Source organism: Megalops cyprinoides, chromosome 16 (assembly GCF_013368585.1).
Source record: "Megalops cyprinoides isolate fMegCyp1 chromosome 16, fMegCyp1.pri, whole genome shotgun sequence".
Taxonomy (NCBI): Eukaryota; Metazoa; Chordata; class Actinopteri; order Elopiformes; family Megalopidae; genus Megalops; species Megalops cyprinoides.
The window spans coordinates 28,764,276-28,783,825 of NC_050598.1; the positions used below are offsets into that span (position 1 = coordinate 28,764,276).

The 19,550-nt window shown below is 41.7% G+C and overlaps 2 protein-coding genes across 6 annotated transcripts; both read right to left on the bottom strand.

The window, feature by feature from the left end:
- Positions 1-6,192: 6,192 nt before the first annotated feature.
- rbm4.1 (RNA binding motif protein 4.1) lies at positions 6,193-11,610 on the bottom strand. Of its 4 annotated transcripts, XM_036549055.1 has the most exons (4): positions 11,289-11,610; positions 9,486-9,911; positions 7,422-8,299; positions 7,058-7,089 (listed from the first exon to the last, which is right to left on the bottom strand). In XM_036549055.1, exons 2-3 carry the CDS (start codon positions 9,895-9,897, stop codon positions 7,443-7,445), a joined length of 1,269 nt encoding a protein of 422 aa, XP_036404948.1. In that variant the 5' UTR covers positions 9,898-9,911; positions 11,289-11,610; the 3' UTR covers positions 7,058-7,089; positions 7,422-7,442. The 4 variants fall into 4 exon arrangements, with proteins under 4 accessions (XP_036404949.1, XP_036404947.1, XP_036404950.1 ...); XM_036549056.1 differs by having other exon boundaries at positions 6,193-8,299; positions 9,486-9,906; XM_036549054.1 differs by having other exon boundaries at positions 6,193-8,299.
- A 1,767-nt stretch (positions 11,611-13,377) lies between these two features.
- Positions 13,378-19,331, bottom strand: LOC118790976 (RNA-binding protein 4.1-like). Of its 2 annotated transcripts, none has more exons than XM_036548156.1 (4): positions 19,225-19,331; positions 15,915-16,354; positions 14,608-15,410; positions 13,378-14,311 (listed from the first exon to the last, which is right to left on the bottom strand). In XM_036548156.1, the coding sequence occupies exons 2-3, from the start codon at positions 16,324-16,326 to the stop codon at positions 14,620-14,622; spliced, it is 1,203 nt and encodes a 400-aa protein (XP_036404049.1). In that variant the 5' UTR covers positions 16,327-16,354; positions 19,225-19,331; the 3' UTR covers positions 13,378-14,311; positions 14,608-14,619. The 2 variants fall into 2 exon arrangements, with proteins under 2 accessions (XP_036404049.1, XP_036404048.1); XM_036548155.1 differs by lacking the exon at positions 19,225-19,331 and adding an exon at positions 17,478-17,554.
- Positions 19,332-19,550: the final 219 nt, after the last annotated feature.

A 19,550-nucleotide genomic window follows, 5' to 3' on the forward strand; every position in this document is an offset into this window, starting at 1 on the left:
AAAATGTACGTACTTTCGTTGGTTCTATTATTGGGATACCCAATCACAACGCGACGACTTACATTCGTCATCATTGGCATATGAAATACATTTTGGTAATTGGCCGCACAACGTGCCCAGCAGCGTTTAATTGGAGAGAAACCTCCAACCAAAACCCAAAATTAAGCGGCTGAACTGGCGCACTAAAGTATAGTATTTTTCATTGCATCATGGTGATCATACTTCCCATATTTTCAGAACGATAGCTACTTTAGCAGATAGGCATGCCACATTTATTAGCCTTGGTTTCAGGAAAAGGTCTGACTATTTTCATGTTGATATGTTGCAACAAATGTCCTCCACTACCCGTGGTCATGGTCTTCTTGGTTATTAGTTTCATTCAGGCAATGTCTTTATTCTTGAATTATACATTCTTAATGTATGACCGATACAAGTGTTACAAAAACACATGAAAGGAAACATGCAATATGTTTTAATATTATACTAATAATTAAATATTTTGTTGTATGAATATAAAACTAAAAAAATAAAAAAATCTTCCAGAAATAAAATGTTCTCAGAGAGAAATTACAAATTAAACTGGCTTTGTCCCAGAAATAACATGAGACATTAATCCATGGACCAAGTCCCAGAAGAATTATGGTCAAAGTGCTCAAATCTGCAGTACTGCATAGCTTCAAAATTCACACATCCAGTGACTATTTTTGAACCTCAGAGACCAACAGGTTCCCTTGAGGAATAAACTAAAAGGCACTCCTTAAAGAGGGACAGGGAGAGAGTAAAATCCTGAAAGCCAGACACTGCACAGCTGTCACATTGCAGCTTCAGAATGGAATGGTGTCAGTCCTGTGCATCAACTCCATAGTTAGATTTTACTTGAACAGTTACAAAGAATCTTTTCATTAAACAGTGGGAGTTAAACAACACAAAGGTGTGAATATTTTATTATGATTTGGCATCAAATCAGAGGGTAAAAGTAGTGAGATCACTGTTTCAGAAAAAACAAAAGGAAGCTAAAAACATGTTCGCATGTCCACAGCCAAGAAAAAAAGGAGTCAATGATAAGGTCTGAGAAAACAATTCACTTTAGTGAAACTGGAATCCTCTGTGTTTGGTTTGGCTCCGCTTTAAACCTTAGACCACAGCTAGCCCAGGCCAGTGGCCAGATGCAGTCTCTCACAGATTTCCTGTTGACCCTTTAGCTGAAAAAGAAAAAAAAATATTATTATGCAGGAAACATTTGAAGCAACATTATAGCACTAATTTTTATATGCAATCCATTAGTGCGTAATAGTGCGTAGAATCACCAATTGTTCTGTTGTGAACACACAGTTTTATTCCTGTTACATTTATCAATTTCCTTGCTTGCTGCCCTTTATCTTCCAGTACTGCTTTATTTGTTTAGGCAATACCCACCTATTCTAAATTGATCATTTACATCATATGAGAAAGAAACAGACAAAAGTAATAAAACTGCTTTATTCTGAGCATGATAAATAATAGTTATGCCCACTGCCTGCATTATGTATACACATATACATTGTTCTATAACTAGGTAGGGGTAAATGTGTGGTCCATATGCAGTATTTATTGTGGTCCATGTTAAAAAGCAGTTGAAGATCCATATCTTAGACTGCCCAAACAAGGGCTAGAGTATTGTGTACATAAAATTGGTCTGTATGAGGTTGCAGACAATATCCATTTTCTTAGTACGTTATCTAAAATATATGAATTATATGAAATATGAATTCTGGAGCAAAAAAAAAAAAGAGTACCATTTAAAAAGACAGTAGTTGATTTTTTTTGTGGCAGATCCAGCACTGAAATGAATCAGGTGCAGGCGCACAGCACATATTTTGGCCCAGTATTTGCACAAATCCTTACCAAGTGGAAAGCCAACTGTGGAAACTCGGACAGAGGAATGAGGTACACGGAAAGGGGGAGGACGGACACTCGGAGGTCACAGTACGAGCGGTTCTCCAAACAGTCTGCTGGAGGGAATTTTCCACGCTCTTGCCAGGAGCTTCATGTCTGAGTAAACAAGTCAGTGATCAAAAATCACCTCAGGCCATCATAACTGTCTCTGTACCCAAACAAACACCACAGACGGTGTTGCTATTCACATGCCATTAGCTGTGCAAAGAATGGTAACATAATAATTAATGTTTGTTTAAATATAAAGATTTAAACAATTGATGATTTTTGTTTAGCAAATCCTCGAGTAGCACTCTGGCTAATCCCCTGGTAGTTGGCCCCTCCAGGTTGACTGGGAATGTTACATAGCAATTTGCCGATCTTGTACGTGATGTCATTGTCTTTGCAGTCCTCACACAGCTTCTAAAAATACGAGTGAAAAGGGATCCATCCAACATTTATGGAAAGCACTGCTGCACTTGCCATTGCTTTTAGAAATAAACCTTCAAAGAACTTAAGGAGATGTCTGAAGTTCAATAAGTATATAATTAAATGAAGGGAAAACAGTCAATTTTTTCTTCAAGGTTGAGCCTTAATTGATTAATTTAAATTATTTTGAAAAGCACCTACAAACAAGCAGCATCTAAGTCTTGTGCAAGCCACTGGCATTTTTTTATTGGATTTACTTCTGTATTTTCCTTTGACTTATATCTGCAGGGGCTACAAAGGAACAGTTTTTACAATCAGCACTTAAGAAGATAGGTATCATTTTTAACGAAACAGTTAAGAGTAAATAATTCTTTATTCTTTTAAGGGTGCACATAATTTTATGTGAAGCTTTGAAAATTAAGTGAATACTGATTTAGTTGTTGACCAGATTCTTAGTTCTTAGAATATTCTCTCCCCTTTCTTGCTGTCACAGATTTTGTTATATTGTTTGGTGATTTCCTGACCCAAATTCTCCAGCAGCAGAATTATTCCATGACCTGAACCAAGCCCCGATTCCCTGGTTGCCTACAACAAGATTCCACTCCCGTAACACATTACTGACCGTGAAATTGAAAGCCTGAATTTTATAGAGTAAAGTCTGTCACAAAATGATCGGAGAGCAATGGGGAAGGATTCGATCCTTTGTTTCAAAAAGCCAAAGGAGTCTAAAAAAGAACACTAAAACAATAAAGGTGAAACAGTGATTTTGTTTCACAAGTGTTTCCACTTTACCCAATTTCCTAAATAAATGTAACTGCTGCTAGATTGCTGCTACTGCTCTATGTCCTCTCTGGGGACATCCAGCCAGTGCTTAAGGCTAATTATAACAAATGAATGATTATCATATCCATGCTGAATTGGATTTTGCTAAGTTTGGAGTTATCCAGGCAAAAAACTATATTGCTTGACACAAAAATCTACTTGAAGTTTGACACAATAAATAAATAAATAAATAAATATTTTGTCTCAAGCCATCTACTCAAATACTCAAACAATATCTCAAATAGGGACTAGATGATTCGGTAAAAAATCCGGTAAATCAAACATCTTAAAAATAATCTTGTCCTAGCATAGTCATTAGCATTGTTTTAGGTGCATTTTATGAAATCATCTAGGTGGTTTTATTACATAAATACTTACTTAAAATGAACTCGCATAAAAGCCGATCTTTGAATGCCAATTTTCCTTTCTGGCATCTTGCTCTACTCATGAGGCCATTGGACATCAAGGACCCCATGGCTGTATGGCATATTTTGCCCAGGTTTTCTCCACCTTCCATTGATGCCAGTGACTGAATCTGTTCAAACAGAAACAAAGGTTCCAAGCATTAACTGGTGGACCCAAACTTCAGTTTTATTTAGAATGTGCCTGACGTGTGCTTTGACCACACACTGTGAACTTTGAAACAGTAAAACTTTGTTCTTACTTTTCAGTTTTTCAGGCACTTAATTAAAGCAAAAAAGCATTTCTTACAAAAAAAGTGATACTGGTGATACTGGTTCAGGAGCAGGACTCTTAACCAAAAGGTTTCCAGTTCGATTGCCTGGTGCGGAATTGCTGCTGTACCTTTGGGCAAAGTACTTAACCCACAATTGCCTCAGTAAATATCCAATGTAACTGATGTAAGTTGCTCTGGATAAGAGCGTCTGCTAAATGCCAATAATGTAATAATGTAATGTAGGCCTGTTTGTGCAAGATTCAACATGAGACCCAAGTGTACTGATATTTTACCAGTCTCCTTTTTCGTGTCTGGTCATGCAACATTTCTTCAAATATATTCAGCTCTGCCATCAGATGCAGTTTCCTGCCATGAGGTAGAAAGATCTCTAAACCATCCTCATTTCTTTTTCTTGTCAGGAGTAATTATTTTATTTCTCTCACTGAATGCTCCAGATTATCAAGTTCTGACAGGACTGGAAAAAATAACACAGCATTTATATATAGAGAGAAGTTATATAAACATAATAATAATAAAAAAAAACAAGTGTACAACGTGTGAACACCAAGGGTTAGACACTTATGACTGTGAATTGTTATACTCCAATTAACTGATTGCTCACTGACCAGAGATATGTGAGAAGAATGACTGCAAAATCTGAACGTGTTTGTAAATGAGAATGTGCATGATTTTGTGACACAAAATCAGAACACGAAAATAAAATTTCTGGGTAAATTTCTACCTTGAGCACACAGAGAACAAGGTGAGGGTGGGGATGGGGATGAATACTCTAGCAACCCCAGGGGAAGAGCAACATTTAGAATGGTAGCATCTGAACACTGTAAAGGGCAGAAATGGCCCTTTCTCAGAGCGTTATGTTTAAAGTGATGCTTAAACTACATTACATTATTGTCATGCAGCAGATGTTCGTATCCAGAGCAATTTACACAGGTTACAGTTTCATCCATTATATAGCTGGGTATGTACTGGCTCAATTGTGCGTTAAGTACCTTTCCCAAGGGTACAGCAACAGTGCCCCAGAGAGGAATTTTCGGTTATGAACCCTGCTCCTTACCACTTTGGTACACTGGCGCTGCACTGGTACACTCGGTAAGTATACCACAAAAAACAGTATCAGAAAATACGGAATTGCTAACCTGTATATGGTACTGCTAGGGGGAGTCCATTTTCTGTGGAGAGTGATCCTGTACTTCTAAAAAGAAAAAAAAAGCTTCCATGTAACTGTGCTCATTCCCTTCAAGACATAACTTAAAATGATTCATAAAGGAAACCACACAAAATGTGTGTTCACAATCTGTGAATCGTGTTAAGTAGAATAACTAATGTAAAATGGTTTTTAAAAAAGTTTGGAATTTCGGGTGGGTAAGCTTGGAATTTTTTGTTCTTTGAAAGCTTGATCAACAATATCATTTGGGATGAGAACACACCTGATATTTATGTTACTCTGAAGCTGATGTCACACATTAATGTTAATTTGGATTAAACATGAATACAAATATCTAGTGAATTCCACCAACATTCTAGAATGCTGAAGGAAAACCTGATGAATGAACCTTCAGAACTGGAAAATAAAATGTATGGAATCCACACTACAGAAATGAGACTACTCTTTGACTTGACCTTTTGATGTACTTACCTGCATTGCAGTTGTTTTCATATTACTGACTACAATAATTTAAGCATAATTTAAGTCTTTTGGGATGCAGAGCTAAGGGTTTCATAGGTTCCACAGCAGAGAGAATAGCTTATGCTTCTAACTGGAAGCCAAAACCTGGCTCTGTGCATGTTTTTGGTATTGCAGATAGTATTGTGACAGCATAACGAAACTGGTGCAGCATTTGAACCATGGACAGTTTTCTTCTTGTAAACATTGTGTGAATTATAGTCATGTTCATGTTTTCATATACCTGAAGATGTTTTCATATACCTCATATATCTGAAGAATGACACCTTTCAGTTTTAAATGTCTGCATACCTAACGTCTATTTGTAAGCTGTCCAAACTGTTGTGTATGAATGTGCAAACAGTATTAATTACATAAAAACAGAGCACACAATACCAACAACTTTAGACAATGGTTTTATTGAAAAGAGAAAGACTTACAGAAATACTACTCATGATATCTGTACACCAATGCCTCCCTAAAACGTCCGCCTGGCCAAATACCAGAGGCAATATTCTTTTTAAAAGCAGTCAAATTTTATATAGCTCTCAATGTCATGGGTAAGATTCTCACTTTAAAACTTAAATCCTTTACAACGCACAGCCTTTGATTTCAACTTGTTCACTTTTTTAATGTCTGTTTTCTTCCTCCAAGCTGTGATGACTGTCAGCTTGAATGTATCCAGTAACACCGGGGGAAATTCAAAACAAACTGCTATTCATTTGACTTTCAGACTCTTTCAAACAAAACAGCAGTTTGCTCAAGCAACATATTTACTTGGGACTTCTTTAACCAGGCCTTCTGCATGCAAAACGCACCTTTCTGCCACACCGAATGCGTGTGTTGTTAGCTAAAATGGCACCTAGGCAAGCTCAGTGACAGCAAAAAAAAACCTAGAAAGTTTTTGGGTGGACTGACCAAGTACTTATAAATACACATGAAAATATGGCAAAAGTCTTCAAATTCTGGTGCTGAGTGTGCACTTGCTGTGCTAAATTCTTTCCAAAAGCCATGTGCCTGTATGTGGATACGTCTGTAACTTAAGCTGAAAACGATCAGCTCTTGAAAAGAACACTGCAAACACTACAACTGAGAACATTGCACTGTATATCCAGAAAAAGGGTCGTTTTAACAGCATGAACAAGAAACTCCTATCTGGAACGACAAGAGAAGAAACATGATGTACGGGAGCAAAATGGTTAGGAAAAGTTTAACACTGAAAATAAAGCTGTCGTCACCAAAACCCGACTTGTAGTACTGTAGTGATACTAAACAAACATCCGCACTCACATTATGGGTAAAGGATCTATGATAAGCATCAGGAGTCTCCTAAAAAACACAGCAAAAAAAAACTGAGGAATTCATGCACCCTTTGCCACATCATGGAGGATTAAGACAAAACTTAAGTTGGTCATCAGTTGACACACGTTGAGACACGATGCTGTTCTAACACAGCGTCCGCGACACCGCCATCCCCCCCGCCTGCGGCAAAGCCGGACCGCGCGGTGAGCCAAAACGTGACCTCCACCGAGCGCGCGTTAGTGGAAGTGTGGCGTGGAAACACCTGCGAAGAAAGCAGATCACACAACACCACCGTCAGCCTCCAGAACAAAAACCCGCTCAGGAAGGGCCAAGCATGCACCTATTATACCTGTCAGTCGCAGGAGGCCAGGAGCAATGCTGCTGTGCGTCTACGTGCTTTTTATTACTGTGAGGCCTATCTGATCTCTGAGGCCTCACTACAGGGCCGTCTGTAAGCAGCTTTACTGTCGGAACACTACCTAATTCCACTGACAGGGGTCTAACATCAATGAATGGAGTCACTTCTGTTTATCTCAGTATAGTGTAAGGACTAACCACTGGAGAAGTGGGGTCCCCTCGACACGCTGGTCTCACCTGACGGAGAAGGGGGGGACGTTAGTAAGCGTAGCGCGTTCGCTCGGCGTAAGGGTCCCTGGCGCGCGGCACGTCGTACGTGGAGCTCCTGGAGAGGGAGGATACCGGGGAGAGACGCGAACGCTCGTACGAGTAGCCCTCCCCCTCGGGCGGGATACGGCGGATGGGGCTTCGGTCTCGTGAGTAGTACGAGGTGCCGGGGGCCGGCGGAGGGGGGAGGGGACGGCGTTCGTAGGGGTCGAGGGTGGCGGAGGACAGACGGTCCCTCATGATCGCAGAGGACGAGGGAGGAGGCGGGGGAGGCAGGGGGACGGCGCGCCGATCCTCGAAATAACTGGCACCGTACGGACGGGCCCGGTACTTCTCATAGAAGTCCACGACGCCATATGGGTCCCGCTCGTCATAGGCTGCACGCCGCGCTGGGTAGGCCGGCACCGCACCGTAGGTCGCGCCGCCGGTCCCGTAAGTACCATCACCGCCGTACATGCGGGCCATGCTATGCTCGGCGCCCATGCCGTAGCCCGGAGGTGCCCCGTACGCCATCGCGCTCTCGTATCCCGCGCCCCTGCCGTACCCGGGTCCACCGTAGCCGGCGCCCCTGCCGAAGCCGTGCGCCGGGGCGTAGCCGCTACCGAAGCCTGGGTCCCCGCCGAAGCCCCGGGGGAACCCCCCGCCGCGACCGCCCCGGCCGAACCTGGAAGGACCGAATCCATTGGCACCGGGGCCCATGGGACCCTCTCCGTAGGAGCCGTTCTGGTCCAGCGGGCATTCTTTGGACCAGTGGCCTTCCTGCCCGCACCGATAACACCCCGTTCTCTCTCCCATCCCCGGCGCTGTACGCAGGCGGCTAGTTGAAAGCTTCACGCTCATCAGCTTGCCTTGAAAGAGAGAGACGCAAGACAGTTTGCTATTGGCTGCACCACTGCTGACAATAACGAGTGAACCATTTCCACAGGGCACAGCCGCACCTAAAAAGTGGTTTGTTGCAGGCAATTTGATATCCATGTCCCCGTTTCTGATAATACGGAAAACAAAGTGCAGCCAAGAGATACATACAAGGTACCTGAAAATTCCCAAATATTTGTAGGATTTCAATTACTTCAGATTTTTAAATGCCCGCAAAAATGTTTTAACTTCTTATAAGATGCCAGAAACTGAACCGGAGGTAAGAGGCATCGCCATGATCACTCTCGTTATTGGAAAACGCTACAGAAAAATGTACAGTTTGTGATTATTTTGGTAACGGACATGGATGGAAGTCACTTTGAGAAACACACGACCACTGTTGAGGTGTTTGAACATACTGTTTGCATTCTCATGGCAGTTTTTTTTTCCACATCAGGTTCATTACACCCTCTTAATATAATTCTCTTTTTTATAAACTCTAATGCCACCTCGTACTGCAATTCCGGTAGTTACAAGACATAAAAATCAGGTGTTCAATGAATTTTAGTTCGGTAATGTTGATACCAATTTAATTACCTGGTACTTCTTGTAGGATACTTTCAAAAACAAACGTGTGGAAAATATAAAAAAACTTTTTTGCCTTTTAATTTCAACCAGGATCTAAACTTTAAGAGAAGACTGGTTTTATTCCCCGTGATTTTTTTAATTAAAAACCGAGATAGTGTTACACTGCTAATGTAACAAATGTGAGCCTTGGGTGTCAGTACGGGATTTCCACTGTCCATCTCAACAACCGCAACCAAGATGACACCATGACTATAACCATAAAACCCATGTTTAGACATACAAGTTGACTAAACTGAGGAAAGAATATTGGGGAAAGAAGCAGGTTAATAATCCAGCCATTAATGGTATAAATTATGGTCTGCTGTATACTATTGGGTGTCTGCCTTTTTACAAAGATAAGTCACTGACACCCAGTTAGCTTTCGAAACCTTTGGACATGGTGAACTCCCTGCTAGCCTCCCTGCCATCTCGTGGGCAAGATATCTCTGCTTGCCCTGGGCTGGGGAACTGTCTCTCCTAGTCTGTGGAGCATACTCTGGTTGCCAGGACGACCTATATCAGGCCACCAAAGCACCCTGTGTGAGGATTCACCTTGGAAGGCCGTGTTGTCCAGCCCACTGATGGCCTCCATAGCGTCTTCCACCCTCTCCATGTGCACGAAGGCGTAGTCCTTGACGATGTCGCACTCCACCACGGGGCCGTACTCCTCGAACTTGGCGCGCAGCTCCTGGTTGGTGCAGCTGCTGTTGATGTTGCCCACGTGCAGCTTGGTGGAGGCCTTGGACTTGCTGCGGCTCATCTCCACGTTCATGGCCAGGCCGTTCAGCTCGTAGTGGTGTAGGTTGCGGATGGCCTCCTCCGCCTCCGCCTTGTCGTCCATGTGCACAAAGCCAAAGTTCTTCACGATGTCACACTCCGAGATCTTACCATACTGGGAGAAGAGGGCGCGGAGCTCCTCCGCCGTGGTGTCCTGGGACAGGTTGCCGATGAATATCTTCACCATGGTGTTGCTCTATACTGCGTTAAAAAAAAAAAAAAAAAGTGGCAGACAAGGGTGTAGAAGTTTTAATCACAGACATACCACCCAGGAGTCTAAAACAAATAATCTGAACGGTCTAAGAGAAGCAAAGACTGGAACCAATTTGGATAAATTCCTTTGGATTTACATTCATTCCTAACAAGGGATAAAACAAAGAGGATGCTTTCTGTCCACAGTAGCTGGGCATCTCTGGTCCATTCGCCCTTCACACCTGTGAAATGCCTTCTTCTAGAGAACATGTGATGACCTTAATACTGATTTGGTCACAAGTTCAAAAATATTCCTTGTAATGACACTTTCAGTTTAAACGGGGTAACTAAACAGCCTTCTATTTGCTTGATCTATTTAAAGAATTCATGTCACAAAGCTATTACTCTCACGAGTAAAATTGTAACACTAGGAACATTATATGGACTAGGCAGCTAATTACATTTAGGCAGTCTACAACCTAATCACAATACAACACATTCCTTTCAAAGAAACAGGGCAACACTTTAAAGTTATCAACACCAATCTTGATTTTCATCCACTGGACACTGACAGTCTTGGTATCTCAACCATTTGCAGCAAGCTCAAAATTAAGTCACATGAACGGCTACATCCACTTCCAAGCCAAAACCCCGTGTTAGATTGACCAGATAAATCTAAAAGTTAGGTAGCTAGCCAACAAGCGAAGTCATCTCACACGGTAACATAAACGTTAGCTATGGGATTTGCTAGTGATCTAAAATGAAGTTAGCTAGCCACTTTACTAAGTATTCTACCTTCACTGTACTGCTTTGGTGACACAAGAAATTACTGATTGAATCGCTAGAAGTAAAATGAATTTTAGTCGGTTTCAGCAATTTATCGATTTGAGAGTTGGGTAACTGTGGCCAGCAACATAAAAGAGAGAGATACTGTTTCTAGGCGAGTATTGTTAAACCTTTCCAGTTACAAAATGCCAACCCGTTAGCTATCAATCTAGAGACAAAGAAACGATGGCCGCTTTGAGCACACATGCACAATCGTGACAATGCACAGAACCAACACAATTAGCCGGTTAGCTAGCTGGCGTGGTGAGCTAATTAAAAGCAATCAGTTTCTAATAATCATGAAATACTCAATATGTACAGAAAGGCATTAGCGTAAGGCAGCTACCCACATCTCCTTATGAAGAGCCATCTACCCATTTACTGTAACGCTGGCTGGTTAGCTAATTGCTACCGAGCTAACAATGTCTCTTTAATTCTCTTAGTGAGACAAGCATTGTGCCCACACCCCTATTTTGTATTTGTTGCGGTTGCACCTAAAACATGTCATCCAAAACGTCATATAACGGGGTTATATTACGTTTTAATTTATCGGTCCCATACCTTTCACTCCGTTGCAGGCACACATCCACAGCGCCAAGTTGTGAAATGGCGTCAGTGTAGGCTAGGCTAACATGCTGGCGGAGGTTTGCGGGAGCGCACTTAGCTGCCCGTCCCCTCGCTTGGGCCGAGGAGATTGGAGAAAATCCAGCAGTGTGTGCTCCGTCGATAAGTTGATTGGTTGAAATTGCTGGGAAATGGCAGCGTGACAAGTGTCGAATGCCGGTAATCGCCATCGTTCTTTACTTAACGTCTTTTTTTATTCCCCTTCAACATAATACCGTTTAGGACATCGTTATACAGGATACTGCTATGACAGAGCATCGCTTTGTTGACGGGATAATCAAATGACCAGACAAATGCAACTCTGATGAAATGACAACCCATTAACCAAACTGATTTTCACCAAAAATCTTTTGGTTTATTAGAAAAATATAACAATCATAAAAATACACACGCTTTGACCAGTTTATAAACTATTGCAAAACCTAGAAAGAGAATGACAAAGTAGACAAAGGCACCCATCAAGCGAGAGGTCATTTTCTACCCCCTTATCTCCAAACTGGAGAACAGCCCTGAGTTAAATTTGATTGTTATAATGCATATACATACATACACTAGTGCACACAACATTATGGTAGATACATTTATAATTTCAGGAATATTCAATATTTGAATTTTAAATACATTTTCTTTGCTTGTGCTGTTCATATGTTGCAATGTCAGTGCTAAGGCCAGTAATTCCACTACATCAGGCTTAAATAAAATTAAAAGGAACAATTCCATAAACTCAACAATCAAATTAATCACCAGCGTTGGTGTTTCACCAAAGTAGCTGCAGAATAAATTAGCTGCACTAGTGTTTGAAGAGTATGTATGTTGATTCATCCACTGCTATGCTTATATATCAAAGGGTCAAAGTTCACCTGCCAAGAGAAACAGGCTGTTTGGGGGTCAGAAACTGCTTGGGACCATTGGTATCTGGCCTACCAAAATCACAGTATAGACCAGAATATTTGGCAACATTTGTGGCAGTCTGGAGGTTCAATTAATAGATTACATATAAGCCTTAAACATGTACCAAAATAAACACATTTGAGACGTGGAATTTCCGTCTGCATACAGGTTGACACTTTCAAATGGGAATGGTAGCTCCACGCCACAGCACAGAAATTTTAGTATATCATTCCAATTTTAGTATATGTGCTGCCAAAGCATCCACAGCACAAAAAAATTTAGCACTAGAATCGCCTCGTTTTGTGGAAATGGCAATACAATGTCCTCCATATTTATTCATACTCCTGATAAAAGAGGAACAAAAATGTTACAAAAGAAAACATGAATGCTGGATCACTCTCCAGCTCAATTTTAACCTCATGACTGCATAGAGCAACTCATTAATTTTACTCCAGAAAACATAAGCTTCACATTTATTCACACCTTAAAGTAATCTTTTATATAAAATTCAACAAAAATCTATGTCGTCATGCATGTTGGATATTCAATGAGAGCTGCTGAAACCATACAGAGCCATCCAAAGGCTTCCTGTTTCATTGGGGGGTATAATAGGAAGCAACACAGAGTAGAAATTCATTAGTAGCCTCCACTGTCAACGTTAGGGTCAGAAAACTCTCCAAAAATTCAAACAAATGGTCACTGACTGGTGGAGAATCAAATATGCCATGAGGTCTATTACGTTTAGAGGTCATTTGGTATATATGGTTTCTAGGCCTCTGGTTATGACAAAGGGAGTCACTAACCCCAACAGGTACGAGGACATTTGTGCCAGAAAGATTTCCTTGTGCTAAGAAGCTCACGCTTGGCTGAATGTGAACATTCCAGCATGACAACAGCCTAAAGTACTCTTCCAAATCCTCAAACAAATTGTTAACTGAGCACAAATGCAATGTTCACAACCAACAATCTAAATTTCCAGAAATTGATGTAATATACTGAAGAAAGCAGTTCACAAATGAAAACCAAATGATCTGAGGAACCTAAGTGGCAGAACCTCAAAACTCTACAGGAACAATCTCTACAAGTGCAATCCTGTCAGAGGAGGATTTGCAAAATGCTAACTACAAGGGTGTAAATAAATGTGACCACAGTATAAAGTATGAAGTATAATATTTTTAAAAATAAGCAGGGAAATCACCCAACTTGTATTTTTTCATTTATGTTTTTGTTGCTATTTAATCAGTGGCATGAACAGATATGGAGGGCACGGTATGTTCATTCAAATCAGTCCTCATTCAGAACAAGGAAAAAAAAAAAAAAAATCACACAACTTTATGTAATTCTATGGCTTTATCAACAAGTGCATCTGCCGTCATGGTTCAAAGTTTTGAACACAATAAAGTACCATTTCAAGTTCTCTTTTATGCTCAATATTATGGAGTTACTGCATTTAAGTGGTTGAGAATGACCTCCTATATTCAACAGAATTAGGCTAAATGAAATGGTTATGGCTTTTAAAGTCACACATGTGAGAAAATATTGTGTTGCACATAATATAATAACAAAAAGTAAATTAAAAAGTTAAGTGCTCCTCACCCAAGTTATGATGCCACACAAAATGGGCTGATCAAACAGCCAATCAGAATGCGTGTGATGACAAACGTCATTCCTACAGATGTACAAAGTCTGGAATATGATCAAAACATCGACCCACTCAAATTACCATCTGCATGTCAACAATTGATAGCAGCTGTTTTTACATCTTAGAAACGTAGACACTATCCCAAAACAAACCTCTATTTGCACTGAGTCTGTAGAAAGCAAGCAATCCCTGAAGGCAGCATCTCTAAGTAAACATATTCATATAACGTGTGTATTATGCAGGGTGTATTTGGTTGAGAGGTGAGCGAAGGTGCCGGGATAGAAGTGCAAAGGTGGATGGCTCGGTGCCTCCCTCTTACATCACTCTCTCGATTCGGTTCGAGTCAAACGCGAATGTTTTTGTTTGTGACACACCACGCAAGCTCAGAGGAATGGTCCCAAAAGCAACTCTCGCAGTGCACAAAAACCTGGAAAGAAAGCAGACCACACTCGCATGAGAAGAGATTTAGACTTTTTTTTGCCTTTATATTGAGTCCTCTCCTCACGGACTTCACCATATTTAAGTTCTAACACCTCTGACACACTTCTGTTGCTGTGCTTTCAAAATGGTGCCTATTCCCAAACATTCAGCGGACTGCTGTAAGAGCTACTGAAGGCATTATCCACCATTACTGTCCCTTGCTCACTACAACGTGAAGTAGCCTGGCTGAGCCAAGAGCTCAAACTACACCAGCTGGGACAGTCACTACTCCCTCGCTCTCACCTGGCAGAGAGGTTAGTAAGCGTAGCGCGTTCGCTCGGCGTAGGGGTCCTTGGCCCGCGGCACGTCGTACGTGGAGCTCCTGGAGAGGGAGGACACGGGGGAGAGCCGCGAACGCTCATACGAGTAGCCCTCCCCCGTCTGTGACGATCGTCGTATGGGACTCCGGTCTCGCGAGTAGTAAGAAGAACCGGAGGCAGTGGGAGGGGGAAGGGGCCGGCGCTCATAAGAACTGAGAGTGGAGGAGGGCAGGTACTCCCTTGAGAAAGTGGTGGAGGAGGGCAGGGAAGGGGCCGGCAAGGAGAGGTGGCGCTCCTCGCCATAGCCGGAGGCAAACGGACGGGCCCGGAACTTCTCGTAGAAGTCCACCCCACCGCATCGCTCGCGCTCGAACGCGGACACCCTCTCAGCATAGGGGCCCGCCGCTCTATTGTAGCGCTGCTCCATCTCGCTGCCGTATTCCCTCGAAGGCCCATAGACTGGAGAAGGCACCCCTCCAAAGTAACCTGCCGCCGGCCCATACGCTGGCCCTCCTGCAAAATCAGACCCCGGCCCCCTTGACATTCCCCGGACACCAGGGAATCCTGACCCACCCCTGCCAAAACCGGGACCACCCAGAGGGAACCCCCTGCTGCCACGGAAACCCCCTGTGAAGCTGCCCCCAGAACCATAGCTGCCATTCTGACTGAGGTGGCAGTCTTTGGACCAGTGGCCTTGTTTCCCACAGACGTAACAGCCTGTTTGGTCTCCCATTCCAGGCACAGTTCGCAGGCGGCTGGTGGACAGTTGCACGCTCATCAGTTTGCCTTGAAGAGGAAAAAAGACACGCAAAACAAAGTTGGCTCTCTTTTTTTCTTGCTTTCCTTCCCCCTCAATCCTTTCAAACACCAACATCACCTGATGCCGTTATGGGAATGCAGTTGCAGACTATAACCACTTACAACAGTGTTGGATGTGGCTAAGTGCCAGAGATAAAAAAAGAAACCATTAAGAACACAATTCCAGAATTTCAAGTTAAGTGAAACTCATTACACTTATGGTCTGTTCATATACTTTTGTTACAAAGTGTAGCAAAAACACCAAACTTAAATTCACTTTCAAGTGTGAATTTTAAAAATGTCCATGAAGCAAGATTCAAGATATTCTAGATGTAAGAAAAAATGCTTTCGACCCTGACACCCTTATTGTGATTCAGAGCAAGTTAGCTTTTTCAGAGCATGGTGAGTACAACCGAAATGTCATCATGTCACCACGACAGCTTATCAGACATTTTTTGCCACAGCTGTGAACCCGTGGATTTGAGGATTCACCTTGGAAGGCTGTGTTGTCCAGCCCACTGATGGCCTCCATAGCATCATCCGCCCGTTCCATGTGCACGAAGGCGTAGTCCTTAACGATGTCACACTCCACCACGGGGCCGTACTCCTCGAACTTGGAGCGCAGCTCCTGGTTGGTGCAGTTTGGGTTGATGTTGCTCACATGCAGCTTGGTGGAGGCCTTGGGTTTTCCCCTGCTCAGCTCCACGTTCATGGCCAGCCCGTTCAGGACGTGGTGGTGCAGGCTGCGGATGGCTTCGTCCGCCTCCGTCTTGTTGTCCATGTGCACAAAGCCGTACCTCTTCAAAACATCGCACTCTGAGACTTTGCCGTACTGAGAGAAGAGCGAGCGCAGCTCCTCCGCCGTCGTGTCCTGGGACAAGTTGCCGATGAATATCTTCACCATGGTGACTTGTCTTCAAAACTCTTCTATCCTATAACGCGAATTAGAAAATAAGTTCATTCAAATCCACTCGTGGGGTGAAGGTTACTGTACTATGTATCAACCACAGTGGATTCACTGCGCTGGCACGGCTCGGAACCGATTTATTTACGAAGTGTTAGCTACATTTCAGTACTGTTAGCTAAATGAAACAACTTTGATTACAACTATCCGGACACGAGCTAGCATGCCCACTTTCCTACTAAGCAAGGTCCCTGTAACGAACCAGCTACAACGCTAACATAAAATCTCACTTCAAGTCTGCTAGCTATGACAGAGATGAGGAAAAGGTACAAGTTTATAGTGCAAAATGGAAAAATGCCATCCTTTAAATTTCTTTAAGCAATCCTTTAAACATCTGCCTTGGTACCTTCAAAACATGATTAATTACTTTCACGAATTACATCTTGTTGCTGGCTACGTAGTTAGTCAACGTTAGGTATGAAATGTCACTCTAAAGATGGAGCTAACGTTAGCAACTCGGCTTGCCTATTTCAGCGGTTCAATTCGTTGAAGTTTTAAGTTTCCTTTAAACCGAATGCCAAAGTGAATGACTTGCATTTCAAACACCAACGAACTATGACGGGCACACATTAGGTATAAGAGATTAGCTTACTAACATACCTAATAAAGCTAGACAACCAGTTCATTTTCGTAGCTAGCTAGCTAGCTGGTAATAGCTAGGAGCTAGGCCTGATATAACGTAAGCCATCTAAGGTTAGCTAAATCTCACTTCCGCAGATCGCTACGTCGAAAAGCGTACTCTGCTAGCATAGTTACTATTTGAGTAGAGTGTTCGGAGTTGTCGACCGATTGTGTTCGCAACAGCTAACTAGTCTAATTAACCCCACCAATGTACAAGAGACCAGATGCTGTACAAATCAATGTGACAAGCTAACTAGCTCAGTGTCAAACTAACGTTAGGTAGCCTGCCTTGATGCTGCTACCTGGCTAAAGTTATTTCACAGTGTTTTTCAGTAACCACATAGCTACCTTACCAACTACTTGGCTAATATTCCTGACTGTAGCAACCCACCTATATTAGTAAGTCCACTCAAATGGTATATAGCATAACATGTTATATTCACAACTTGCTATATTCACAAATCGCTTACCAGTGTTACCAGATCCACCACCAAATGAATGAATTGCCTACGAAATGGCGCCGCTGTCAAGGCAGGGAGAACATTATCCGACTCTTCACAGCAACTTCCGGACTAATGTGTTACCAACTGCGATTCTTTCAGAAGAGTCTGCTTCAGAAGATTCTAATTCCCCGATCCCGATCCTGTAATGCACGCTGTACTGCCTTTAGTTCAATTTTATCTCGTTTAAGTGGGTTTGCCTGAATATTTATATGTAACCCGAATAAACTGCAGCTCCGCAGGATCTCTGTTATTGGAGGTGTATATGTGATGTTGAAAAATATAAAAGTATGTTCCTATATATGTAGATTCATACATAGGCCTTTAACATTTACTGAGCAAAATAATCTTCAGCGCTTAAAAATGTTTTAATTTGTCATATTAAGAGGTGTAAAATTCTGGACCATTTTCATTTTCCAACAAATATACTGGTCAGTTTATAAACCTCATCGGTCAGAGGAAACACTCTAACCAAGCACGTTCCCTCCACGAGACCTAAAACAGATGTCATGAGGTGGCGAATCCAGATTTGTATTAAATAATCGAGTTCATTTGAAATGAAAAATAAATAAATAATCGAGTTCATCTGAAATAAAAAATGCGCTCGGAGTATGCAACGGATTTCTGTTTCTGAAGTATCTGGGTATGTTGGTTTAACAAATACATAGATATACTTTCAGGTTATTTAGTTAAAAAATACCTGTTCTCGCGGTTTAGTTACCAAAAGAGACCACTTGTTCTTTTCTAATTAAATATTGTCGGTTGATGCCTTTACTCAGTTAAATAAATGCTGTCTGAATTATTTTACTGCCACCTCCTGGATGCTGAAATAGACTGTTTTAAATGTGAACGGCACATCTTGGTGATTATTTTGGTTAAATTCACGAAAAATAATTAAATATCCAGTAGGTGTATGATATCAGATTCATATAATGTACCCAACTTTTAATGGCAGGAATCAGTTAGCTAGAATTCCCATTTCCGACTAAATTTAGGTTAAATTGAACCGAATTAGGGTTGGATTTGAAAATAACTGTGTTGGAAAATGTTTTGAAATGACTGCATCCATTCAGTTAATACTAACTCACATTTGGAAATACACCATCTAAATGCTTATAAATACAATCTACTGTACATTCAAATGCAGCCCTCAATGGAAGTTAAATTTACATTGAACATTGACAACCTATGAAGTTATCACTTGCTGCAGAAGTTGTGGTTTAACCTAGTAGTGCTTGAAATTTACTCTACATGTATTACACATGTTGTGCACAGAGCTAATTTTGGCCAAGCTGGGACAGCTCCGAATATGTGTTCCACTTTGTCCATGGTGCATTCTTGACAAGAGCGTCTTCCGTTTTCTGTGTTCATGTAGTCAGCCAGCTTGGCAAGTTCGAGTAAATAAAAAAAAAAAAACCTCTGTATTCCTGTGCCCCCATTTTCCACCCAGGAGCTCCCCACCACTGGCTTTCGCTCTTTCCTTAAGAGTTGTCCAGACAGTTACTTTAATTTGCATGCTCTTTACTAGATTTCACTTGGTGCATTCAATAGATGGGTGTTTCACCTTGCAATCTGCCATGGCATCTGAAATAGTTCTGCCACATTAACATCTTCAAAGTCATAATTTCAACCACTGTAATATTGAATTCAAATTCTCCAGAGCATGGCATTTTCTTATATCAAGATGTGACATGGTATGTAATGTCTGTATAATTACCTTCATTTATTATGCAGACTTGCCGCGTTCTCTAAATGTCCAACACGCTAAATGTTTCACCTTGGAGCACCTACAAAAGACGAAATCATAACATGGAAGACAGCATGACAGATGTCATATCCCAGTACCGAATTGGCAAATAACCAACCTAACAGAACACTGAAAATACAAAATTTCCCACATCAAAAGTTCATACCCAGGTATTTTAAAATTCAAAGTAGTACTTCTAATAGATGTACAATGTGCTGACAGCAGTATTGCAGAAAAATTAAGACAAATTAAATACACATACATTCCCCCTCCTCCCTTTAATTCCTCAGAATCCA

Bases quoted from the DNA above. Each gene is read 5' to 3' on its own strand.
- rbm4.1 (XM_036549056.1), bottom strand. From the start codon at position 9,897: ATGGTGAAGATATTCATCGGCAACCTGTCCCAGGACACCACGGCGGAG. The intron at 8,300-9,485 runs GTGAATCCTCAC...CTCTCTTTCAAG, and splicing joins GGACAACACGGCCTTCCAAG to GCAAGCTGATGAGCGTGAAG.
- LOC118790976 (XM_036548156.1), bottom strand. From the start codon at position 16,326: ATGGTGAAGATATTCATCGGCAACTTGTCCCAGGACACGACGGCGGAG. The intron at 15,411-15,914 runs GTGAATCCTCAA...TTCCTCTTCAAG, and splicing joins GGACAACACAGCCTTCCAAG to GCAAACTGATGAGCGTGCAA.